Source organism: Vitis riparia, chromosome 18 (assembly GCF_004353265.1).
Source record: "Vitis riparia cultivar Riparia Gloire de Montpellier isolate 1030 chromosome 18, EGFV_Vit.rip_1.0, whole genome shotgun sequence".
NCBI lineage: Eukaryota > Viridiplantae > Streptophyta > Magnoliopsida > Vitales > Vitaceae > Vitis > Vitis riparia.
The window spans coordinates 12,800,989-12,825,063 of record NC_048448.1 but is presented as its reverse complement, the minus strand read 5'-3'; the positions used below and the strand labels follow the sequence as shown (position 1 = coordinate 12,825,063).

General features: G+C 39.8%; 1 protein-coding gene across 1 annotated transcript in view; it reads right to left on the bottom strand.

The window, feature by feature from the left end:
- Positions 1 to 22,315, bottom strand: part of LOC117907685 (DEAD-box ATP-dependent RNA helicase 28) — a 33,044-nt gene extending 10,729 nt beyond the window's left edge. The window contains exons 1-11 of the mRNA XM_034821311.1: positions 21,952 to 22,315; positions 21,695 to 21,874; positions 21,560 to 21,628; positions 21,282 to 21,388; positions 7,753 to 7,831; positions 6,867 to 7,040; positions 4,348 to 4,496; positions 4,039 to 4,134; positions 3,306 to 3,408; positions 3,099 to 3,161; positions 2,595 to 2,656 (exon numbers count right to left, since the gene is read on the bottom strand). Of these exons, the coding sequence (XP_034677202.1) occupies positions 2,595 to 2,656; positions 3,099 to 3,161; positions 3,306 to 3,408; positions 4,039 to 4,134; positions 4,348 to 4,496; positions 6,867 to 7,040; positions 7,753 to 7,831; positions 21,282 to 21,388; positions 21,560 to 21,628; positions 21,695 to 21,874; positions 21,952 to 22,224 (1,355 nt within the window). The 5' untranslated portion in view covers positions 22,225 to 22,315. The remainder of the gene's footprint in view (positions 1 to 2,594; positions 2,657 to 3,098; positions 3,162 to 3,305; positions 3,409 to 4,038; positions 4,135 to 4,347; positions 4,497 to 6,866; positions 7,041 to 7,752; positions 7,832 to 21,281; positions 21,389 to 21,559; positions 21,629 to 21,694; positions 21,875 to 21,951) is intronic.
- Positions 22,316 to 24,075: the final 1,760 nt, after the last annotated feature.

Here is a 24,075-nt window from a genome sequence, read left to right as displayed (position 1 = left end):
CCCCACCCCAAGACTTCTCACCACCCCTAAAGACATCTGAGACATTTTAGTCTCCTGCAAGCAAACTAAGTCCACTTTATGGGATCTGATTAAGGCCTTAATTGTACTTCTCTTATTCCTATCATTCACCCCCCGGACATTCCAAGATAGGATTTTAATTTTCATTTAAGACACAGAGCTCTATCCCCGTTTCTTCTATCCGAGCCTTTCTTCCTGCTTTCTCCTTCATAATTAATCGACCATTCCAATTTCTTCACTTCCCTATCAAACCTAGTCATCCCCGCAATGCCTTTCTTCTTGCCTTGATCCCTCCTTGATTTCAGCCTTAACAGTAATTTAAGGACTTCCCCTTCAACGCCAACTGTCGAAAATCCCAAAGTTTTACTGAATTTAGCCAAGCTACTGTCGTCCCATCCGCAACCCTGGCCTTCATCTTCTTCCAGATCCTCACTCTCCTTTGCTCCGAAACCCCTGTTCTTTCCCCCCTCTGTCTCCGACTCCCACGGACTGCCATCAGTCAACACGGCACGCAAAGGAGCTTGAAATCCAACCCCTTCGTCAATGCCTACCGATCCCCTAACTCCCCCCACCACCATAGCCCGATCGCACCCAGAAAGAGAAGAAGAAGAGTAGAAAACCCGATCCCCCCCAAGAACATCGATTACGGGCTCGTACCTGGATGCTTCAGCCGACAGCGCTTCTTCAGTCATCCGCGCTCTCGCCTTCTCCGTTAGAGACTCCGACTCCCTCCAATCTCCTCCTAGGAAGCACGCGATCCCCCCGTCCTCCATAACTTGGACACCCGGCGCTTCCATCGGAGCCCTAAGATCCACCCCCCAGCCTCGGCACGAGGAGGAGCCCTAAATCCTCTTATCCCTCCCAACTCGGGCTCAAGACCCATGTCGGCCCCCCCTTCGCAGCCCTCAATCACCCCCTTAAAGAGAAAAGGCCTCTCCTCGCAGCCCACTACCCATCCTCTTAACGAGATGGGCCTGGGGACACAATCAGGCCCAAAAAACTGGGCTCCCACCAAATCTGACTTAAAACCATCATCTCCCAGCCCGATTCTTACTTGGGCCTCCCAATCAGGCCCAAACACACAATCTGCCGGCCCAGATTTAAAACCTCCCCTTTTTGCTGATTTCCCTCCACCTCGAGCTCTGATCCCGCAGCTGTCTTCTCCATCAGTCACCTCCTCTCCAGGCCCCCTCTCAGCCAGCTCAACTGGACAAACTGAATCCCCTTTTGAAGAACTACCACAGGGCGGCTCAACTGCTCCCCTCTGCTCCTTCAGCTGTCCAACCTTCTCCCGCACGCCATCTCTATACTCATCACAATACTTACTCCCTGTATCTTCAGCATCCACTTCATCCCCAATCCCGAGGCCACTTCCCGCCGGCACCACCTGAGAGAACCAAGGTGGTGATTCCCACCATAGCTGGACTGAGAAGCACCCCATCTCATCCACAATCTGGACAGAGGAAGGGGTGTCCCTGCCCGCCGATTTCACCAACATTCTAGCCCATTGCAGCTCTGCCATTGACTCCGTCTTGTTATCCACAGCAATGAACCCACCACAGCCGTCTCCTATCAGCTTAAACACCTCTCGATTCCATAAATGAAGGGGCAGACCTACCACTCTCACCCATACCTCACTAGCCGAAGCTCCATAGCTAAAACACCCCACCTCCGGGTGCCATCTTTCCATAAATAATACACTACCTAGAACCTTTCTCTTCCCTCTAGCAAGAACCCGCTCTGCCTCACTACTCAATTCAAACTCAAAGAGAATTAGCCCCCTCCCATTACAGCTAAGTCCAACTTGCCATGGAGAAGCCAAGCATGGACAGCCCAGTTTTTCAGAACATCCAACGCAGGGGGATGGTTCTCCACCTTATCCCATCTACCCACCAAGCAACGGCCCAGCTGCTCTAATCTACCAGGCTTCACCCTCCTTCCCGCTTCCAGCCAAACCTTATCCCCTAGTCTCCCCACTCTCAGTTTTGCTACATCTGCATATGTCCTTTGATCAGGCTCCTTTTCCTTCTTCAGCACCTCAAGAGAAAGAGGATCCTTTGCTCCTCTAACTGGGACTACCCCAACCTCTCTCAACTTCTCAGCCAAGGTATTCCATCCCCCAGATAGCCTCTTTCCTTCTGGAAAAATTAAGCAAAACCTTTTAGACTCCAGATCACGAACAGAGCAAAAAATGAATCTACCCGCCTCATTTGTACGCCGCTCCAATCTATACTTCCTTCCCTCCTCCTCCCATGCGAGGGACCATTTACTCTCATCTCTATCTCTACAGCAGGTCTCCACTCCTACCAACAAACTACTGAGCCCTACATCACCAAATCTGATCCAAGATGATAACCCTTTGCATCTCTCCCATATACAACCTCTCAGCTTTCCATTGAACACTCTTATAATATAAGCTGAAAGCTAATAATGAAGCGACATCACTGAAAAAACTGGGTATGCAAAATAGGGGTATGCACATCAACATAACGAATAAATGCAAACAAGTAAATCATTGTTTTAGCAACATATTTAAAAAAACGAAGGAAAAAGGGAAAAAAAGTTAATAAATTTACCTGGTAAGATCACGAGGACATGCATAGTTTATAACTGTTTGAACACCAATTATGTCAAGTCCCTACAGAGAGGCACCAAAAGGTGAGATCTCACCAAAAAAAAAAAAAAACATGGTTTATTTTCATCCATTTTATACTGCTGAACTCCTTGTGTATGTCCATGAGAAAAAAAAAAAACTTTGATTGGTACTTGTGCCCTAGGCCCCCTCCCTGCAAACCCAAAGCGGAGATAGATACATGCATGGACAAAAACATAATTCTTTCTTCTTCTTCTTTTTCTCTTTCTTTCTTTCTTCTTTTTTATTTATTTGTTTATTTTTTTTAACCTTTTCCAGGTATGGGAAATGTGAGGATAGAAAGCAGGATATAAATATTATTCATCTACAAACAATTCCCCTTTTTGCCCTCATATTTCATTTTGTTGAAGATTCATCAGCAAACAAATTTGGAGAATGATGTACATATAGAAAAATATTCAGGGCATGAACTCAAGTATATCCTTACACGAGCGGCAACATCTGTTGCAATCAAAAAATCAACTTGCTGCTTCCTGAAAAGTTCCAAAGCCTAGCTCAATAAGAAAGGAAGGCAAAGCAAACTTCAATTAGCATTAAATTCACTTTTAGTACCAAATTATAGCACCAAATTTTGGAAAATAGGTATTGTTAAGAACCAAGCATCCAAGCCAAATGAAAGAGTCAAGAAACTCACATCAAGACGCTGGACTTGTGTAAGATTTCCATGAAGCTCGGCAGCCTTAAAGCCAGCCAATCCAAACAAAATCTTCAACCTATGTGCAGCTTGTTTGGTTCCACTGCCAACAAAATGCAAAATCAGTACACTGAAAGCCCAAAATCCATATCAGCAGAAAAGAACAGAATATTAATGATAAATAACCAAACAAAAGTACTTTGACTTAACAAACTTCCTTAAATTATACTTTAATTCTAATTTACAAGTTGCAGGTAGGTAGGTGCCCTCTTTATTAACTCAACTAGTCAAGACATGGCTTTTGATAGAATAGAAATGCAGAATGCTTGAAACTGAAGATGTGACTTCAATTTGATATTTGTGGATCGTAATTGATATTACAATCACAACCCTAGAAACCTCAGCTCCATGAAAATGTAAACAAAAAACACCACAGAAACAAGATGGAATAGAGATGGGGAGTGCAAAAGAAATCAAGATGTAATTTTTTATCGACAGTGATTATGGAAAGGTTTCATCTTCCTAAACAATTCTAACAACCCCAAACCACAAGTTTGAACAAACACTATCCCTTTAATATTCATCGCATTGTTATATTCAGGTCAAAAGTGATCCACAATTCTAGATACCTCTCCATCTTTCAAAATAAATTTACATATCCCATAACACAAAAACCAAAAAGTTTCACCACTTCATGAAGCTAATAACTTTGACTTGTATTGAAATAAAAAACCTGAAGATAATCGCTTTTGCTGTGAAGGTCTTGGAGCACAATGCAAGAAGAACTGCCTCCTGATTTACTTCTCTCATTCGCCGTATCCGTACCACCCTACAATAGAGCAACTATAAGTCTGATAAGTTGGATCAAAGCTGGTTAAGGTAAAAACTGGACATAAATATAAAAATGATTCACATTATATTTTTTAGAAAAAGGCAATTCAGATTAATGTGCATATTTAAGACAAAAGTAAATTACAACGTAATGAATATTGCTAAAACAAGTCTGAGTCACTAGTAAATGTGCAAGGTCAATTAGAATTACTCTTCTGTCAATGTTGCTGGCCGTTTCGTGGATGGATCAGCAGCAAGGCGCATTGGTTTGGTCATAGAAAGCTTGACTAGCTCATCAACTTCTTCAGTCATCGTAGCTGAAAATAGCATGGTCTGCCTCCGTTTAGGACATAAGCGAACCTGCAAAGTACCGAACCTTGCATTAAAACAAAGAAACAACCAGACACGTGTTTGTTCTTCTTCATTTCCTCTTCAGCTAGAAAAGCCCTGCAGTTAAAAATTATCTGGGCAGTGCACTCTGAAAATTTTGAAAGTGACATGATACAAAAATTCACACAAGAACCATTGATTCCCATGCCAAAATTTTACCATTCTTTTCCTTTTTACCCTGACGTCTTATCTTATCTATATCTCAAGTCTTATGACTCAGCAAATGGGACACTTCAAAATGAATGAATTAACCATTTACATGGAACCTATCAAACAGGTGCACATGTCCCACACACCTATTCTTAAATAGGCATCCAATAATCAACTTTGACAACAAAAGAAGGAAAAGCATAGTTCACTAGAAGTTTTGTAGGACAACTTATTAATTTGTTCTTTGATCACAAGCTATTAGAATAAGTGAAAATAGGCATGACCAGCACACTATAGTAAACACATGTAAATATCATCTTGTCCAAGGGTAAATACGACAAACTTATACATTTGATAATCTAACCATCTCATATATCCAAAAATCTGGAAATTTAGGCATTTGACACCAAGATACAAACTCAACATTTGTGCCTAGCCCATGTAACAGAGTTGTGCTCGCTTATATTTTAACCAGCAAAGTGGGATGGGGGGAAACGAAAGAGGCCTCTTCTCATGTGTGATCATACAATATAACACGAGGTGTCAAGCACCACAATTTCCCAAATGCAAACATTGTGGCTACACATGTGCATGTATTTGCAGATTTATTGTTAAAATATGCATATATCTTCAACCTTACCAATATCTAGAGACACCCATATAGAATGAAACACTTGAAAAATTTTGTTTTAAAAGGCTATTGAGGTTCGCCTCATGGCGAGACTATGCAAATTAGTCTCGAGGCTATAGCCTTAGTACAAGGTAATCAAGGCTTAAGCCTCAGCCTGTTGAAGCTTATAGCCTTAAGGCTATCGAGCCTTAAACCTCAAATATTCAAAAAGGTTTTAGTGGTTTTGGGGCCTTTATAGACATTTTGTATGGTTTTATAAGAGGTTTAAGCTTCAATATTTATTGGTTTTAATGATTTGCACTTTTACAAGGTTTAGGTGTGGATTTACAAGTTTTGTCATGTATCCAAGACTAGGGTTAAACCCTCTAAAATATAAGGGCTTATTTTATTTGGTTACCAATTAACCCTTTAAATGGAAAGGAAAGATGAGATTGGGAAGAAGAAATAAAGGGATTATTGGTCACTATAGCGGCTAAGCTTATATATAGTCATTATGTTATTATTAATAGAGAAAGGAAAAAAGATTCCTTAATAGAGCAATTGGATATAATTATAATTCATTGGAGGATCCTAATAGTGATGGTAATGGTAGTTTTAAAGATTATTTGATAAAGCCATGAGAGAGAATTGGATTTTAGACGAGACAAGAGGAATGAAATTAGAAACTATAATGATTAACAAGTAATTTGATTATTATGAATTGTACAGTTTTCTTATTATTAAATTCTCCAATGACTTTTTTAGAATTTTCTGATTTCTGATATTCTTTTCTTTAGCATTATTATTATTGTTGTTGTTGTTGTTTAAGTTGAAGCTTACACCTTGTTCCACCTCAAGGCTTACACTTCGCCTCATTTGGATAAAACGCCTTAAGACTGCCTTTAGCTTTTAAAACATTGGTCATAGGTCAATACCAAAAGGGTGCAACATGCTTTTCTTCTAATACATTTTTTATGTAAATAAATGTATGCTCCACCCAACACATTGATGGACACAGGTGAAGTCACCATTCAGCCAAAAGATTGATTTTCAAAATTAATCCCAATCCTTAAACTTCACATTTCAAAATCAATCTAATCTTTGAAATATCTTCTATCTTTTGGATCCATGAGAAACTTGGGTGGTTAAGTTTTAGGTGGAGATCAGAAATAAGAGGAGGATGAAGAGGTTACAATTCCAAAGATGTGATCTTAGATCTCACAAAGAAGAAGAGAGGTTGGGAAAAGCAATGCCTGAAGTTAGAAGTAGACTGGGTTGAAGGTGAGTGAACATAGAAGTCGAGTGTATTGAAATGTGATAGGTATAAATAGCAACATCTCTAAGTCAACCATTAATGGGAATAAGAATCCAAAAATCCAATATGTCAAATCACTATTGCATGTTTACTAGTTAAACATGAAAAAGGGTAGTTACCCTGTATGTTAACTGAAACATGCCTTGGATGTGAACCCTTTGGCATAAATTGTTTATTTACCATTGCCTAGTGCATCTAATATATTAAAAAAAAACCAAAGCAAAATAAAACAAAACAAAAACAAACAAATGGGGACAAAAGATACCAGTTCACGAATTTCAGCATTAAATCCAAGCTCCAGAAGGCGATCTGCCTCATCAAGGATTAGAACTGCAAGATCCTCCAAATCCACAGACATGGAATTGCGTAAATGATCTATCATCCGTCCCGGGGTAGCCACAACAACATCAGGCATTGATCTCAAAGCTGTCTCTTGCATCTAAAGTAAATGTGCCATCACCATAACAATTTTGATGCAAACAAAACAAGTAAAAAGGTTAATTATATGATGAAGAGGCAATCAATACTTTCAAAATAAATGAACCATCCGAGAAGCACTTTGCATTAGCAGCAATAAATTTCAGTAACTAAAATTCTATCTGCTTTTGCTCCACATTATGCCTTTTAAGAGAAAACAATTAGTACAGTAATTCAGGTTTTTTCTATGTAACAGTAAAAGATTTTAGGCTTTTCCACCATGTCCATGTTGAGATGAAATGTAACTGAATAACAGCTGTGAAATATGCTTCTTAGCTCAAAGCTAATGCAAACATGTGTCTTCATTAATCCATCAGAACTTTTTCCTTGAATGTTCAGAATACTGGAATTTGTTAAATACTCACAAAAACAAAAGGTCAAAATGGGAAGATAGCTGAAATTTGCCATTCACAAATTATTCAGATCAAGTATTTTGTGAAAGACAAATTTCAGCTATCTTCCCATTTTGACCTTTTGTTTTTATTCAGATCAAGGTACTTATCAAAAAAGAAAAAATTATTCAGATCAAGGTGGTAGAGTAGATCAGTTTTTAACTGTAACAGAAAATAGGGAATTGCAAGGAGCATCATATCAAGAAAATGAGTGTAGCACAAAAACTGGGTGTATAACAAGTTAAGCAATTAAGAAAAAAAAAAAACCTTTAAAAACCAAACCTTTGATGAAAGCCCTCCAACTATCAGGCAACATCGGATATCAGTAAATTGAGCGAGTTTTTCCATCATACTATGGACCCTGTAACATAATTGTAACATAAAATGAAATTTTTATTGGTCACTAAATAAAGGAATTAATAAAGGCAAGCCAAGTGGAAAACAAATGGTATATTGCAAACATATTCTCCAAAAAGGATTTCCTCCAAAAATGTATTTGGGGCCTTCCATGAATGAGAAGATGTAATGGGCCATTCTACAGCGCAAAAATAATACTTGATTTATTTCCCAATGAAGCACAAAAACATAAATGGAAAAATTGTTAACATAACTACATAGCATAACTCTGATTTAGTAAATTTCTGTTCCTTACATAATATGCTTTTCCGTCTAACTTATCCTAAGATCCTCACATTCTGAGCATTTCATCACATGCCTAATTTAATTCACCCTTAGTCTAGACTTCCCATCCAACATTATGATTGACAACCAAGACTCTGAAAGCTACCTATGATTTTTAATCTCAAATCGATGTGCTTGTCCCATAAAAATTAGAAAGAACCAGTCAAATTGGCAACACTAGACATGGATTCCAATGTGTTGAAGCATCTTTCAAAGGATCAAGAGCTTATATTTTTCCTGACATGGTTGGACAGTAAATTACCAATCAGTTCTCCAAAAACAATGCATTAGCATGGCCAGCCCCTCTATTCTTCTTTCTTAAAATATCATTTCCCATCTATATTACATGGTTTCCGTATGGGTGAATGTGTGACAAGATGTTTGATCCTTCACATCTCAAATTCTACAATATAGGAACTCAACCAAAAAATGATACGAATGGTTCTTGGATGTGACAAAGTAAAGGAAAAATTCAATTAGAAGTAAAAAAGTAATATATCTTTCATATATATATATACACACATCTTTCAACTGCTGGATATGGTTTTCATAGTTGTTAAAGGTCTGAAGAAATGAGTGAGAGAGGTCGAGAGAGCAAGAGAGCGAGAGAGCGAAAGAGGTCGAGAACAAGAGAGCGACTGAGGCTGCCGGAGGCGAGAATGCTCGTCGCGCGGAGAATAGGAGGAAAAGGAAGACGAGGTGCTTCGGGGTGGAGTCCAAGTCCTTTGAGCTGGAAATGGTGGAGAGGGGAGGAAAAACCCTAATCACCATCGCAGAAAGCAAGAAAGGGGTGTCGTCTTGGGTACGCATGGGGGCGTATAGCGTAGGGTTACTCATGGAAGGCCTACATCAGTGCATCGAGGATGCGAGGGAAGGAAGATGGGAAAAGAGCTGGAAGGAGAAGGGGCGAAGCTTCTCCCTGGTTCGCGTTACCAACAGGGGGGGTTGTTTTTTTGCGTTTGGGGGTTGTCGATCTGGAGCTGAAAAGATATAGCATCTGCATTCCGAAGGGCAAAGGGGACAAGGGGGGATGGATGGCGATGGTGGAGGCTCTTCACCAGATGGACCCCAGCATGGACAAAAAAGACCAACAAGAAGAAATGAGGATAATGGGAAGGCCACGCCAGGAGTTGGTGAAGGGAAGGTCATTTGCGGACATGGTGAAAGGGGGATGGAATAAGGGGTCCAAAAAATCCGAGTGGAGGTGGGACGGGAGGAGTTAAGCAGGAACCTGAGTAGGCTGGAGCATTGTCTGATCGGAAAATGGTGCCCTAGCAATACAAAAGGGGAAGATTTGGAACACTTGGGTTGGGAAATGGCAAAGACCTGGGGTTTGAAAGGCAAGATGGGGATGGCGAGGCTAGGTATAGGACGAGTTTTGCTGGAATTCGAGTTCGCGGAAGAAGCGAGATGAGTTCTCCTCTCTGGTAACAAAGTGGTGGGAGGAGTTCAAATGGCTTTGGAGTGTTGGAATCAAAGCTTGGGTTGTTTGGAGGAAGGTGAGGTAAGAGAGGAAGTGTGGGTGAGAATTCTAGGGCTCCCAATCTCGCTATGGGTCCCGTCGGTGTTGAGAAGGGTGGGCGACGCGTGCGGTGGGTTTTTAGATGTCGACCCACAGACGGAGAGCATGGAGGAGCTGCAGTGGGCCAAGATCTTGGTCAGGTCGGACGGCGAGGGTCGCCCTGACACACTGGAGATAGGGGTTGAAGAGATGACTTATTCTCTAACCCTATGGTAGGAGACGATGCCGTTGCTAAGGCTGGAAGAGGGGTGGAAACAGGGTCTGTGGTGTAGTCCAAGAAGGGAGGAAGGAGGTGACGAAAATACACGCGCCGGTCCGCGAGTGAAGGAGATGACGCGCGCGGGGTTCGAGGTGCTGCGTCAGTCAGAGGACGTGACGGATCGCCTGTCGCAGGAAGTGGGTTCCGCTGTGAAGGGCTCACAGGCGCAAGTGGGCTTGCAGCAGGGCTCCAGTTCGAAGACTGGGCCCTTAGCTCCAGGCCGGGAGACGAATTGGGCTTATGGGCCTTTTATGTCTTCAGTTAGTGATGTTTCTAAGGGAGGCCAGTTTGGGCCGCAACAATCCAGTGGTTCGGGGCGGGCTGCAGACTATGGATTGGGCCATAATCATAAAGGAAAAGCCACCTTAGCCCAGACCCCTCTCGTGGATAATGGTCTTCTTTTAAAAATCCTTCCCTCTGGCTCCAACGGTCACATTAAAGTTGGCAATCTGGAGAGTGACTTCGTCAGATGCAGAGAAGAAGAAATGGGTAGAAGGCAACAACCAGACCCAAACCATCAGTGGGCAGAAAAGATGCTAGAGGAAGAAGCTGCGAGGTATGGCTTAGAGGTAAATATGGGGGGTATCAGGGCACAAGGGTCTTCTTCTTCTAATCTCTTTTGTTTCGGTCGGACTCCGGAGAGGGAGTGTTACGACCATTCTGGGGTGCAAAGGGAAGGAATTCTGGTTGGAAGTGGGTCAAGAAGACCAAGTGTAGAAGAATATACAGGGAGAAGGGATGGCTGTTGGGATCTGATTGAGGTCAACAGTGTCGATCCTATGGGTAGGAATGCGGGGTGGACTACAGACCAGTCGGCTCTCCAAGAAGATAGGAAGGAAGATCAGTTCAATTGGGAGGAAAGCAGCCTAGTTAAATTCAGTCATTTTCTGGGTTTCTCAACGGAAGGTCTGGAGAAGGAAATTCTGGCTTTTTTGGGCAAAATCAGGAAAAGGAGGGAGAAGATAATAGACAAAGGTCTATTGGAGACCTCAAGGTTCGAAAGGGAGCTTAAGAGGTTGGAGTGCTCTGTTAATTATGAAGGGGATTCTAGGAAGAAAGGCCCTCCACAGTGCAGAGGGTACCAAAGTTCAGTTGCCCAATGAATTTAAGAATTCTGAGTTGGAATGTGAGGGGTGTGAATGATAGATCCAAGAGGAAAGTAATCAAGTCAGTGATTAGAAAACAAAAAGTGGATCTGTTCTGTATTCAAGAAACAAAGATGCAAATTATGTCGGAAGAGGTGGTGAGGAGTCTAGGACCGGGGAGATTTCTCGATTGGAAGGTTTTGAATGCCATGGGGACGGCAGGGGGTGTGTTGATTTGTTGGGACAAAAGATCGTTGGAGATATTGGGGGTGGAAGAGGGCCAATTCTCCATCTACTGTAGGTTCAGGAACGTGGGAGATGGAGCAATCTGGGTGTTCACAGGGGTCTATGGTCCTTTCTCTAGAGATGATAGGGAGTGTTTGTGGGAGGAATTCGGGGCTATTAGAGGACTGTGGGAGGAGCCATGGTGCTTAGGAGGTGATTTCAATTCAGTGTTGTACCAAGCTGAAAGAAGTAGAAATGGGAGGATTACTTCAGCTATGAGGAGGTTTGCCCAGATCATAGATGAGCTAGGGCTTGTTGATATCCCTCTTCAAGGGGGGTCCTTTACTTGGAGTGGGGGGCTCAATAATCAATCGTGGGCCAGGCTGGATAGATTTCTTATGACCCCCAGTTGGTTAGACCGATACAGTAGGGTTATTCAAAGAAGATTGGTCCGTCCAACGTCCGATCACTTCCCGGTTCTGCTTGAGGGTGGTGGGATAAGGAGAGGCCCTTCCCCTTTCAAATTCGAAAACATGTGGCTCAAAGCTGAGGGGTTTAAAGATCTGATAGAGGGGTGGTGGCAAGGGATAGTGGCTAGAGACAGGCCAAGTTACAGGCTAGCGGTGAAAATGAGGGGGTTGAAACAAAATTTAAAGATGTGGAACAAGGAGGTTTTTGGAAGGTTGGAGAAAAACAAAGCTGAAGCTCTTCAGCAAGTGGAGCGTTGGGATTCAGTGGAAGAAGAGAGAAGTTTAACAGAGGAGGAATCAGGCCACAAAAAAACAGCTAAGGAGAATTATGCTAAGTGGGTGTCGATGGAAGAAGTGCACTGGAGACAGCTATCTAGGGAATTATGGCTTAGGTAAGGGGATAGGAATACGGGGTACTTCCACCGCATGGCCAATGCCCGTAGGAGATCCAATGCCCTGGATAAAATTAAAATAAATGGGGTGAGGCTTACAGAGGAACAAGAAGTGAGGGAAGGAATTACAAATGCTTACCAGCAACTTCTCTCGGAAAGCTCGGGTTGGAAGGCGGATATAGGGGGCCTTTTGCTGAAGCAGATCAGCCCTGCAGAAGCGGAAGCCCTTGAACTGCCTTTTTCTGAGGTTGAGATTTGTGCAGCATTAATGGGGATGAATGGGGACAAAGCCCCGGGTTCGGATGGTTTCACAATAGCCTTTTGGCAAAGATGTTGGGAGATCGTCAAGGAGGATGTGTTGGATATGTTCAAGGAGTTCCATGAACAAAACTCCTTCATAAAGAGCCTAAATCATACCTTTTTGGTCTTGTTGCCGAAGAAAGGGGGGGTGGAGGATTTGGGTGACTATAGGCCAATCAGTTTGCTTGGGGGTTTGTATGAATTATTGGCTAAGGTGCTGGCCAATAGGCTTAAAAAAGTCATAGGAAAGGTGATTTCTCCGGATCAGAATGCTTTCATTAAAGGGAGACAGATTCTTGATGGTTCCCTAATTGCAAATGAGATAATAGACTCTTGGCAAAAAAGAGGAGAGAAAGGTCTTATTTGTAAATTGGATATTGAGAAGGCGTATGATAGCATCAATTGGCAATTTTTGCTAAAGGTCATGCAAAAGATAGGGTTCGGGTCAAAATGGATTGAATGAATGAGGAGCTGTATTTCCACTGCCAAATACTCGGTGTTGGTGAATGGGGTTCCAGCTGGGTTTTTTTCAAGCTCAAAAGGGCTAAGGCAAGGGGACCCGCTTTCCCCCTATCTATTTGTCATGGGAATGGAAGTTCTAAGCGTGCTTATCACGAGGGCGGTCGAAGGGGGGTTCATCTATGGTTGTAGGATATGGAAAGGTAGAGGGCAGGCCATCAGCATCTCTCACCTTCTGTTTGCGGATGATACAATAGTATTTTGCGAGGCAAAAAAAGAGTCCTTGTTGTATTTGAGCTGGATCCTCTTTTGGTTTGAAGCTGCATCTGGCTTAAAGATTAACTTGGACAAAAGTGAGGTCATTCCGGTAGGGGAGGTGGAAGGGGTTCTTGATATGGCTGCTGAAATCGGGTGTAGGGTGGGTCAGCTGCCTACTGTTTACTTGGGGCTGCCACTTGGGGCGCCTAATAGGGCCTCATCCATTTGGGATGGGGTGGAGGAGAAAATGAGGTGGAGGTTGGCCCTTTGGAAACGCCAATTTCTGTCCAAAGGAGGGAGACTCACGCTTATAAAGAGCACGCTGGCCAGCATTCCATTGTATCAAATGTCATTATTCCGTATGCCTAAATCAGTGGCAAGAAGGCTAGAAATGATTCAAAGAAATTTTTTATGGGGAGGCGACAATGGGGGGAACAAGGCTCACCTAGTCAAATGGGAGGTGGTGTGCGCGGACAAAGAAAAGGGAGGGTTGGGGATAAGGAAGCTTGTTTGGTTGAACAAAGCCCTTCTAGGCAAATGGATTTGGAGATTTGCGCGTGCTAAGGAGGAGTTTTGGAAAAAAGTGCTTGAGGCTAAGTACGGGCAAGAGGAGTTTGGGTGGAGGACAAAGAAGGCAAATGGGGTGTTTGGAGTTGGGGTTTGGAAGGAAATTTTGAAGGAGTCCGATTGGTGTTGGGAGAACATGGTGTTCAAGGTGGGAAAAGGCAATAAAATTAGGTTTTGGTTAGATCCTTGGTGTGGAAACAGTGTGCTGTCCCAAGGATTCCCGGACCTATTTTCCATGGCTGCCCAAAGGAACGTCACAATGGAGGATTATTGGGATCAGAATTTGGGTCAAGGAGGGTGGAATTTAAGGCTATTAAGAGACTTCAATGACTGGGAGTTGGGGTTGGCGGGCAATCTATTAGTTGAGTTGAGGAATCATAGTGTAACCTTGGAGGAAGACGCGGTTTTTTGGAAGGAAGGAGCGGACGGGCTGTTTAAAGTCAAGAAAGCGTATAGGGTATTGGATAATGCTGATGGTGCGGACTTCCCTCATAGCAATGTTTGGGTGGGCAAAGTGCCAACCAAAATTGCTTTTTTTGCTTGGGAAGCTACTTGGGGAAAGGTTCTCACGTTGGATAGGCTGCAGAGAAGAGGGTGGCAATTCCCTAACCGGTGTTTCTTGTGTGGATGTGAAGAGGAAACAATCAATCATATCTTAATTCATTGTACAGTGACAAAAGGATAGTGGGATATCATTCTTGCGTTGTGTGGTGTACAGTGGGTCTTTCCTTATTCTGTAAAGGAGGTTCTTAATAGTTGGAAAGGCTCTTTTGTGGGGAGAAAAAGGAAAAAAGTGTGGAAATCCATCCCGCTTTTTATTTTTTGGACAGTTTGAAAGGAGAGGAATAGGCTAACTTTTAAGAGGGGAGTGTTAGCTTTTTAGAAGTTAAAAACTTCGTTTGTGTATAACTTGTGGGGTTGGGCTAAAGTGTATATTGATATGGAGTCGAACTCCCTAATAGGCTTCTTGGAGTGGTTAGCTTCCAAGTAGGGGTTGGGTTGTTTTGTTTTTTGTTTGAGGGGTTGTAGCCTCGTATACTTCCTGTATGCTTTGAGGTTTCTTGCCTCTTCTAATACATTTGCTTGCTTATCAAAAAAAATATATATATATACACACACACATATAAAAAGAAAGAAAGAAAGAAAGAAAAATCACTTTCTTTTCTATTTTATCCTTAATTTAAAAAGAAAAAAAAATCAAAATAGTGAATATCCAAACCAAAATAAGAACATCCGACAATAATCCCACACCCACCCCTACTTATATCATGTAAGCATGGATACATTGGAAGAAGTTGAAGAGTCCAGGTATCACAGTTCTCCACTACCAATGGTGTTAAATAGAATAATCTGTTTAAGGGAATCTGGCTAACTTGACATATAACTCCAATTGCACAAAAGCAAATGAAACATAACTTGCTTGTTGACCCTTATAAACTTATGAAAATTGACCAGTTTTAAAGTGTGTCAGTGATACTAAAACCTCATAGCACGAAAGTCATACACATGCAACCATATAGAAGTAATTTGAACGTCAAGCTCAATCCTTAAATAGTGTTTGGCAAGGAGATCATAAATGCATACAAGAAAAAACATGCCCTACAAATTCCAAGAAGATAAAAGGGAAGAACCATTTAGAAATATCACACACAAACATTATGCACAAAAGATCCAAATTTATGAAATAAACTTAACTATAAACCATAAACTACATTTTTTAAAAATATATATATATATACACGTTTTTTAAATTTTATCTAGTGCCATTCATACAATATCAAGCATGAAAAGATATTTAGAAAAGATTTAACATAACTGAATAGAATAACTCCGATTTAGAAGGTTATGTTTTTTATATACTATACTTTCCATCCTACTTATCCTAAGATCCTTACATTCTAAGCACAATTTCACACACCTAATTTAATTCACCCAAGTCTTCTCAAACAACATTACAATTTTTAATCTCACAAAGATGTACTTGTCCCATAACAATCAGAAAGACCCAACTGAATTGACAACCCAAAGACGAATTCCAATTTTTTGAAGCATCTCTCAAAGGGTTTAGAGTTTATATTTTTTCCTAACATGGTTAGATAGTCAATTACCAATAAAGTTTGAAATATCAATAAACACGGACATATCGGTACTGGGATTTTACAAATATATCGGAAATATCGAAAAAATATTGGTGGATATTTTGACAAAAATATCGATTGAATAGAAATAGTTCAAATTTTATGAAAATGTTTAGAAAACTTTCAAAAAATGATAAAATAAGAAAGAATACACACATTAAAATTATTTTGTAATTGTAATTAACATAAGTATTATTAAAAATAATATTTATAAAATTTTTTTAGAAAAAATTATCTTAAATTCCTTTGATATATTTATATTCATTTATTTTAAAAATCAAAAATTACTTTTATTAAAACATATTTTATTACATTTTAAATATAAAATTAACTCCCTTTTAAGATTTATATAAAATATTTTATTTAAGATTTACTTTCTAAAATTTTATTATTTGTGGTGACAACTTTTTGCTATTGATATTAATTTATTAAAATAATTAAAAAATTATATTAATAATATATCTTATCAAATTAATTTTAACTTATAAAATATCAGAACTTCATTATTAATTTTTTATATTTTAGTAATTTTTGAATAAATTTATATTTTTAATATTTTAAATAAACACATTTAAAATTAAATAAAGTAAAAGGATAAATATAAAAAAAATTAAAAATGAAATGATATTAATTTTTTTTAAATAAGATTAATGAAATAAATGATGATAAATTTAATGTTAAAAATATAATTTATTTAATCCAAATGCATTCAATAATGTAAAATAAATGATGATTTTTTAAATATTTATATTTTTTATTAAATTATAAATGATATAAAAAATATTTGTTAAGAATTTTTTTTTTTTTTTTTTTTTTTGATAGATAAGCACAAATATATTAATAGGCAAAATGTCACAAAGCATACAGAGAGTATGCATAGCAGCCTAGAACAAGAACGCAAAAAACAAGCAACCTCACCCACCCTTAAGTGGTAGCTAGCCACTCTAAAAAGCCTAAGAGCGAAGAAGACTCCTCTCCAATATACACCCTAGCCCAACTCCACAAATTACATACAAAAGAATTTTTTAGTTTCTGTATAGCTAAAGATCTCCCCCTAAAAACTAATCTATTCCTTTCCTTCCATACCGTTCAAAAAATACACAACAGGATGGAATTCCAAATCTTTTTCGTTTTTTTCCCCACAAAAGAGCCCCTCCACCCCAACAAGGGTAAGGATGATCTCCCAGAGGGCCCTTACCACTATACAGTGTAAAAGAATGTAATTTACATTTTCCTCTTCACAACCACACAAAAAACAGCGGTTAAGGAGTTGTCACCCCCATTTTTTAAGCCTATCCAAAGTGAGAATCTTCCCCCACGTGGCTTCCCAAACAAAAAAAGCAATTTTGGTTGGGACCTTATCCACCCAAATGCATTTAATCGGGAAGGTGCAAGCATTGGGAACAACCAGCAAATTATAAGCATCCTTAACCCCAAAAACGCCATGACCCCCTCCTTTCCATAACACTGAGTCCTCCTCTGAAGATATCCTGAAGTCCCTCAACATATTAAGCAAGTCTCTTATCAAGTTTAGCTCCCAATCATTAAAATCTCTATAAAATCTGAGATTCCAACCTCCTTGACCGTTGCATTCCTATGGACCGCCAAGGCAAATAGCTAAAGGAAAGTTTGGGACAGCGCTGCGTTGCCACACCACTGATCAATCCAGAATTTAACTCTAGTCCTCTTCCCCACCTTAAACTTTATGCTATCTCAACACCAATTTGCCTCCTTCATAATCTCCTTCCAAACGCCCACTCCAAAAGTCCCGCGGGCTTCCCTAGTCCTCCACCCAAAGCCTTCCTGACCATATTTCACCCCAATCACCATCTTCCAAAGATTGTACTTTTCAAAGGCAAATCTCCATATCCATTTACCCAACAAGGCTTTGTTCAAGGGATCAATCTTCCGAATGTCTAGGCCACCCTTCTCCTTTTGTGTGTACACCACCTCCTAATTAATTAAGTGGACTTTCCTCTCCAATTTACCCCCTCCCCAAAGAAAGTCTCTTTGTAATTTTTCGAGCCTTTTTACAACACTCTTGGGCATTCGAAAAAGAGACAGATTGTAAATAGGCATGCTGGCCAGTGTGCTCTTAATTAGGGTGATACACCCACCCTTAGATATATATTGTCTTTTCCACTGGGCTAATCTTCTCCTCATTCTCTCTTCCACCCCATCCCACATAGAAATAGCTTTGTGATGGGCTCCAAGGGGCAGCCCCAAGTAAACAATGGGCAAAGACCCCACTTTGCACCCAAGCTCCACTGCCATTTCCTCAATCTCTTCAACCTCACCAACCGGAATTAAGACGCTCTTAGCTAGGTTAATTCTTAGACCGAAAGACGCCTCAAACCAAGCCAGAATCCAGCTTAAAGCGGTTAGTCGCTCTTTCCTAGCTTCATAAAAACTGACTGTATCGTCAGCAAAAAGAAGGTGGGAGACAATCAGCTCCACTCCCCCTCTCCCCCGAAGTCTACAGCCAGACAAGAAGCCCCCCCATCAAACGCCCTTCTTATAAGAGTGCTTAGCACTTCCATGCCCAAAACGAAGAGATACGGAGAAAGAGGATCTCCTTGTTGCAGCCCCTTAAAATTCGGGAAGAAGCCTACAGGCACCCCATTGACCAGGACTGAAAATTTGGCAGTTGAGATGCACCACCAAATCCACTCCATCCACCGAGACCCAAAGCCCATTTTAAGCAAAACCTTTATGAGAAAATTCTAGTTGATGCTGTTATAGGCTTTTTCGATGTCCAATTTGCAAATTAGCCATTTCTCTTTTCTTTTGTGCTAGAAGTCAGTCACCCCATTGGCAATAAGCGAAGCATCCAAAATTTGTTTGCCCCTCACAAAGGCATTTTGATCCCCAGAAACCACATTTTCTAAAACCTTCTTCAGTCTATTAGCCAACACTTTAGCCAAAAGCTTGTACAATCCCCCTAACAGACTGATTGGCCGGAAATCCCCTAGGTCTTCAGCACCTCCTTTCTTAGGGATGAGGACCAAGAAGGTGGTATTAAGGCTTTTGGCAAAAGATCTTTGATCATAAAACTCTTTAAACAAGTCCACAATCCCCTCCTTCACAAACTCCCAGCATGTTTGCCAAAAGGCCACTGTGAACCCATCCGGACCTAGAGCTTTATCACCATTTATTTCCATTAGGGCAGAGTGTATTTCCTCTTCAGTGAAAGGCAACTCCAAGACTTCAGTTTCATGGGAGTTAAGGCGATTGAGGTGCAGCCCCTCAATATCAGCTCTCCAGTCTGACTCTTCTAAGAGCAAATGCTGAAAAGCATTCACAATCCCCTCCCTCACCTCCTGATCCTCAGTCATCCACACCCCATTAGTTTTAATTCTATCCAGAAAATTATTCCTTCGGTGGACATTTGCCATCCGATGAAAGAAGCCTGTGTTCCTATCCCCTTCCTTAAGCCACAGCTCCCTTGACAATTGTCTCCAGTGGATCTCTTCCATTAAAACCCACTTTTTAAATGATTCCTTGGCTTCTTTTTTCAACTCTGTTTCTCCTTCAGAAAGACTCCTCTCACTTTCCACCCCATCCCAGTACTCAACTTGTTGAAGAGCTGAGTTTTTATTAGCTTCTAGCCTACCAAACACCTCGCTATTCCACACTTTGATTTTTTGCTTCAACTCCTTCATTTTAGTGGCTAGTCTGAAACTAGCCCTCCCTCTCACCTTAGACCCCTATCACCATCCCCGAAGAAGGTCTTTGAAACCATCAACTTTAAGCCACATATTTTCAAACATAAAAGGGGAAGTGCCCCGCCTTAACCCACCTCTCATTAGCAAGATAGGAAAGTGATCTGAGGTAGGTCTGGGCAACCTGCTTTGAACGACCCCATTGAAATGATCAAGCCAATCCTGGGTCACTAGGAACCTATCCAGTCTGGCCCAAGCCTGATTATTCCTTCCCCCCATTCCAGGTAAGCACACCCCCTTGCAAAGGAAGATCAATGATCTTTAACTCGTCAACAATCTGGGCAAACCTTCTCATTGCACATGTAGCCTTCCCTGATTACTCCTTTCCCTCTGGGAGAGAATAACATTGAAGTCACCCCCTAAACACCAAGGATCATCCCAAATGACTCTAATCGCCCCTAGCTCCTCCCACATACACTTATAACGATAGTTTTTATACTTTTAATAATCAATTAAATAAAGTTTAAAATAAAATGATTAGAATTAATTTATTAAAATATTCTTTTGATAGTAGACTTTAATATATTGAAGCTTATGCATATATATTAACGTAGGTGAAGTCATCCTAGTGGTAAGTTGGTAACCAGCCTTGAAGGCTTGGGTTCGAAGCTTTAACAATTTTAAGCGTTGGCGTGGGTTGACCATCTTCTTGCATGTGTTGACTAGCCAAAAAATCAGGAAATTTCCCAAAAAATGAGCAAAAAAACCGATAAAAGCCAAAATATTGGCGGTATTTTTGATAAATGGACGAAATATCCCTCATCCGATAATCGGTAGCAAATATCTTGTCGAAGCTCGCCGATAACCGAAATATCGGCGAAATTTCGCCAAGTTATTTTGATATTTCAATCATTGATTACCAATCCATTCTCCAAATCCAATGCCTGGGCATGGCTGGCCCCTCTACTCTTTGTTCTTATGATATTATTCTCCATCTATTTTACATGGGTTCAGGTATGGATGCAAGTGGTTGACTAGGTGTTGGATCCTTCGCAGCACAAGTTTTAAGATATAAATGAAAAATGATCGCGAATGGTACTTGAACATGAAAAAAACAATCAATTAGAAGTCACCTATAAGAAAAAATAATAGATCTTTAATATCTATATGTAGAGAGAGAGAGAGAGAGAGAGAGAGAGAACTTTCTTCTCTATTTTATTCTTATTTCTGAAAAAGAAGAAAAAAATAAAAATAGTGAATATTCAAAGCAAAATATGATTATCCAACAATGATCTAACACTCACAACTTTGTTACATTGTATAGTATGTCAAGCAAAGTTGAAGAGTCCAGGCATCAAAGTTCTCCATTAACAGTACTGTTAAATAGTATTGTCTGTTTAAAGGAATCTGAAAAACTGCACATACAACTCCAATTGCACAAAAGTAAATGAAACATAACTTGCTTGTTGGCCCTAATTAACTTATTAAAATCAACCGGTTTTGAAGTGTGACAGCAGCACTGTGATACCAAAATTAGATAGCATGAAAATAAAATACATACAACCATACAGAAGTCATTCGAATTGTCAAGCCCAATTCTTAAATAGTGTCTGGCAAGGAGATCATACATGCATACAAGAAAAACATGTTCTACAAATTCCATAGCAGATAAAAGGTAATAACCATGTTGAAATACCACACACAAACAATATGCACAAGAGATCCACATTTATGAAATAAACTTAATTATAAACAAAAAAACTATAGAATAACTTGGACAAAATAACACTTACTGAACAGCCAACTCTCTGGTTGGAGTAAGAACAAGGACCCTGATTGCTTGCACACGTTTTGGACGGAACAATAACCTCTCTAATGTAGGTAAGGAAAAGGCAGCCGTCTGAGTAAAGGAACAATCCCAAATCATTATTTTCACAGAACCGATAACTAGAGAAGGTTTCAGTTTTTCAGATTGCCCATTAGTAAAATCAACTCGTTTTCATAGTAGTACATTATAGAGTCAATTACACAAGCACCCAAGACGCGTGTTAACGAAAATCAAACAACATACCTTGCCAGAGCCAGTAATGGCGCTCCCACAAATATCTCGCCCAGTTAAAGCTATTGGTATGCAGGCTGCCTACAAATAAAACCCTAGAATTCAATAATTGCAAAATTAAGATACATGACTGAAATATATGAATACCTGAATTGGGGTGGGTTTAGTGTATCCCAAAGCTTCGCAAGCTCGAAGCAACGGTCGAGAGAGGTTAAGCTCCAAGAACGAATTGGCATGAAAAGAAGCTCCATCAGCAGGAGCAAAGAAGGACTTGCGGTCACCGCCGACACTGGCCGCCTCGTCAGCGTCTTCGGGCGTATAATCCTCCTGAAGAATCAAACCGATAATAAAGTCCGTAAAGAAAGCCTAATCTGTACGATGAACGCAGAGAGAAAAAGGTTTACTTGGTGGTCAGACTCGGATTCGGAGCTATCGTCTTGGTTGGGGATTGGGAGACGACGTTGCTCAAGCGCTTTGGAGATCTTGAAATCGACTGAGGTTGTGCTTCGACGAGCGTGTTCTTCGGCAACCGTCTCGGAGTATGAAGCGAAGTCCCATGGAGATTGAGAGGCGGTCTGTGCTGCTCCTTCTCCTTCTCCTTCTTCTTCTTCATCCTCGTCTGGTTCGTACTCGGGTTCTTCGTCGCTGGGGACTTCGAATACGAAACTTGAATCCATGGGATGAGAGAAACGGGAAAACCACGGACGCTGCTCCGAGGGAGGCAGAGAAAGGGTTTTAGAATTTGGTTTCAGGGTTTAAGACGGTTGTTTGCTTGTAACTCGGATGCGCAACTAGATGGTGGTGAAACCTAAACGACGCCGTCTTTCTCGCAACGCTGTCGTTTTGAAATAGATATTGTCATCACTTTCCTTGGAACAAATATTTGCGGAAAATTAAATCCAATAAATCAAAATAGAAAAAAATAATTGAATTAAATTAATTTTCTTTACCCTGTTTGAGGGGTTCAGTACAAGTGTGGCTTCTGATACATCAAATTAGTATCTCAATGGGCTTACATTTACAAATTTAGGGTTTTAATTAAATATCATTTTAAATATTCTTAAGCAATGATAAGAAATTGTGTAACTCATTTACAAGGAATATTTTCAATTTCAATTTAAAAACATTTTTTATAATACTAAATATTTATAATAAATTAATTTAATGTTATTTTGATTCCCCATCAAAGGTGATAATAGAACGAATTTTTTTTTAAAATGATAATGAAAATAAAATGATTATAATTTTAAAGATAAATAAATAAATAATATTAATTATAATTGAATTTTCACATAGTTTTATTAATTACTACTCAAAAATGGCATATTATAAATAATAATTCTCATGAATTCCACGTCTTTTGAGTAGTAATTATGTTAAAACACCCAATTAATATGTTGTTACCCTTACAAGAGTTACTAACAAGTTTTATAAAGTTTTGGTGTCATTTCAAGGTATGATTGGGATAAATTGGTTACAAAATAGATGAATCAAATTGAAGAGAACAAATAAAGTTGATGATGATCCAAATGAACAATGAAAGAAGTAATGCAATTAGTTTGGATCGGGATTTGGAGTTGATTTGGAGGTGATTGAAGTGGAATCAAGAGAAAGAAATGGAAGAAATGGCAAAAATGAATTGAAAAACTATGTTTTTCAATTTCGCATAAACATGCGGAAAATTCGCATAGTCGTGCGAATTGGACCAGAGGGGAATTTGGCTACTGCTCAAAGGGGAAAAGTGAAAACTGATTTTGCATGACCATGCGAAAAATTCGCACAGTTATGCGAAATGCTCCAAGAAGACGAAAATGGTGCTGATGAACTTTCCATTTTGTACAATTGTGCAAAATTGCATTTTTTTCCAAATTATTTGGTGAAGAAGCCTCCGAAAGACCTCTTAGACGATGTCACATGTCCACTTGACCTTTGTCTATAAATAGAAACTTGATTTACTCGTTTTGTGAGGAGATATATATTTTCTAATTGTAAAACTTTTCGGATTTTCTCTTTATAAAATTTTCTACTTTCCTTCATTTTCTCACTAGCCAAACATGCCTTGTGAGATCAAATCTCCAAGTATGAGTGGTTGAATCTCGTTTTTCTTGGAAGATGGAGGATCTAGAGGCAAGATTCATGGTGAATTAGAGAATTGAGCTTGAATTGCAAAAGTAATTTGATCAAATTGATTGATTAATTGAAATTTGAGGATTTTTCTCTTCAAATTGTCTTGGATGATTACTACAATGCAAGATAGATAGATTTATCAAATTTTTAATGTTAAATTTGATGAGATTGAATAGTTGCATTGTGTGAATCATTAGAAGATAATTTAAGATGAATTGAATATATAATTTGAATTGATCTTTTAAATTAAATGACCTAATTTGAAGAAAAATTAGATTTAGACGTAAAGCTAAATCAAAAATCGGTTTAAATGAAAATTTAGATTTTCAATATAACTTGATGAAAATTAGATCTCAACATCTATTCACCATGAAAATTGTTTTCTATAAAATCATAACTTT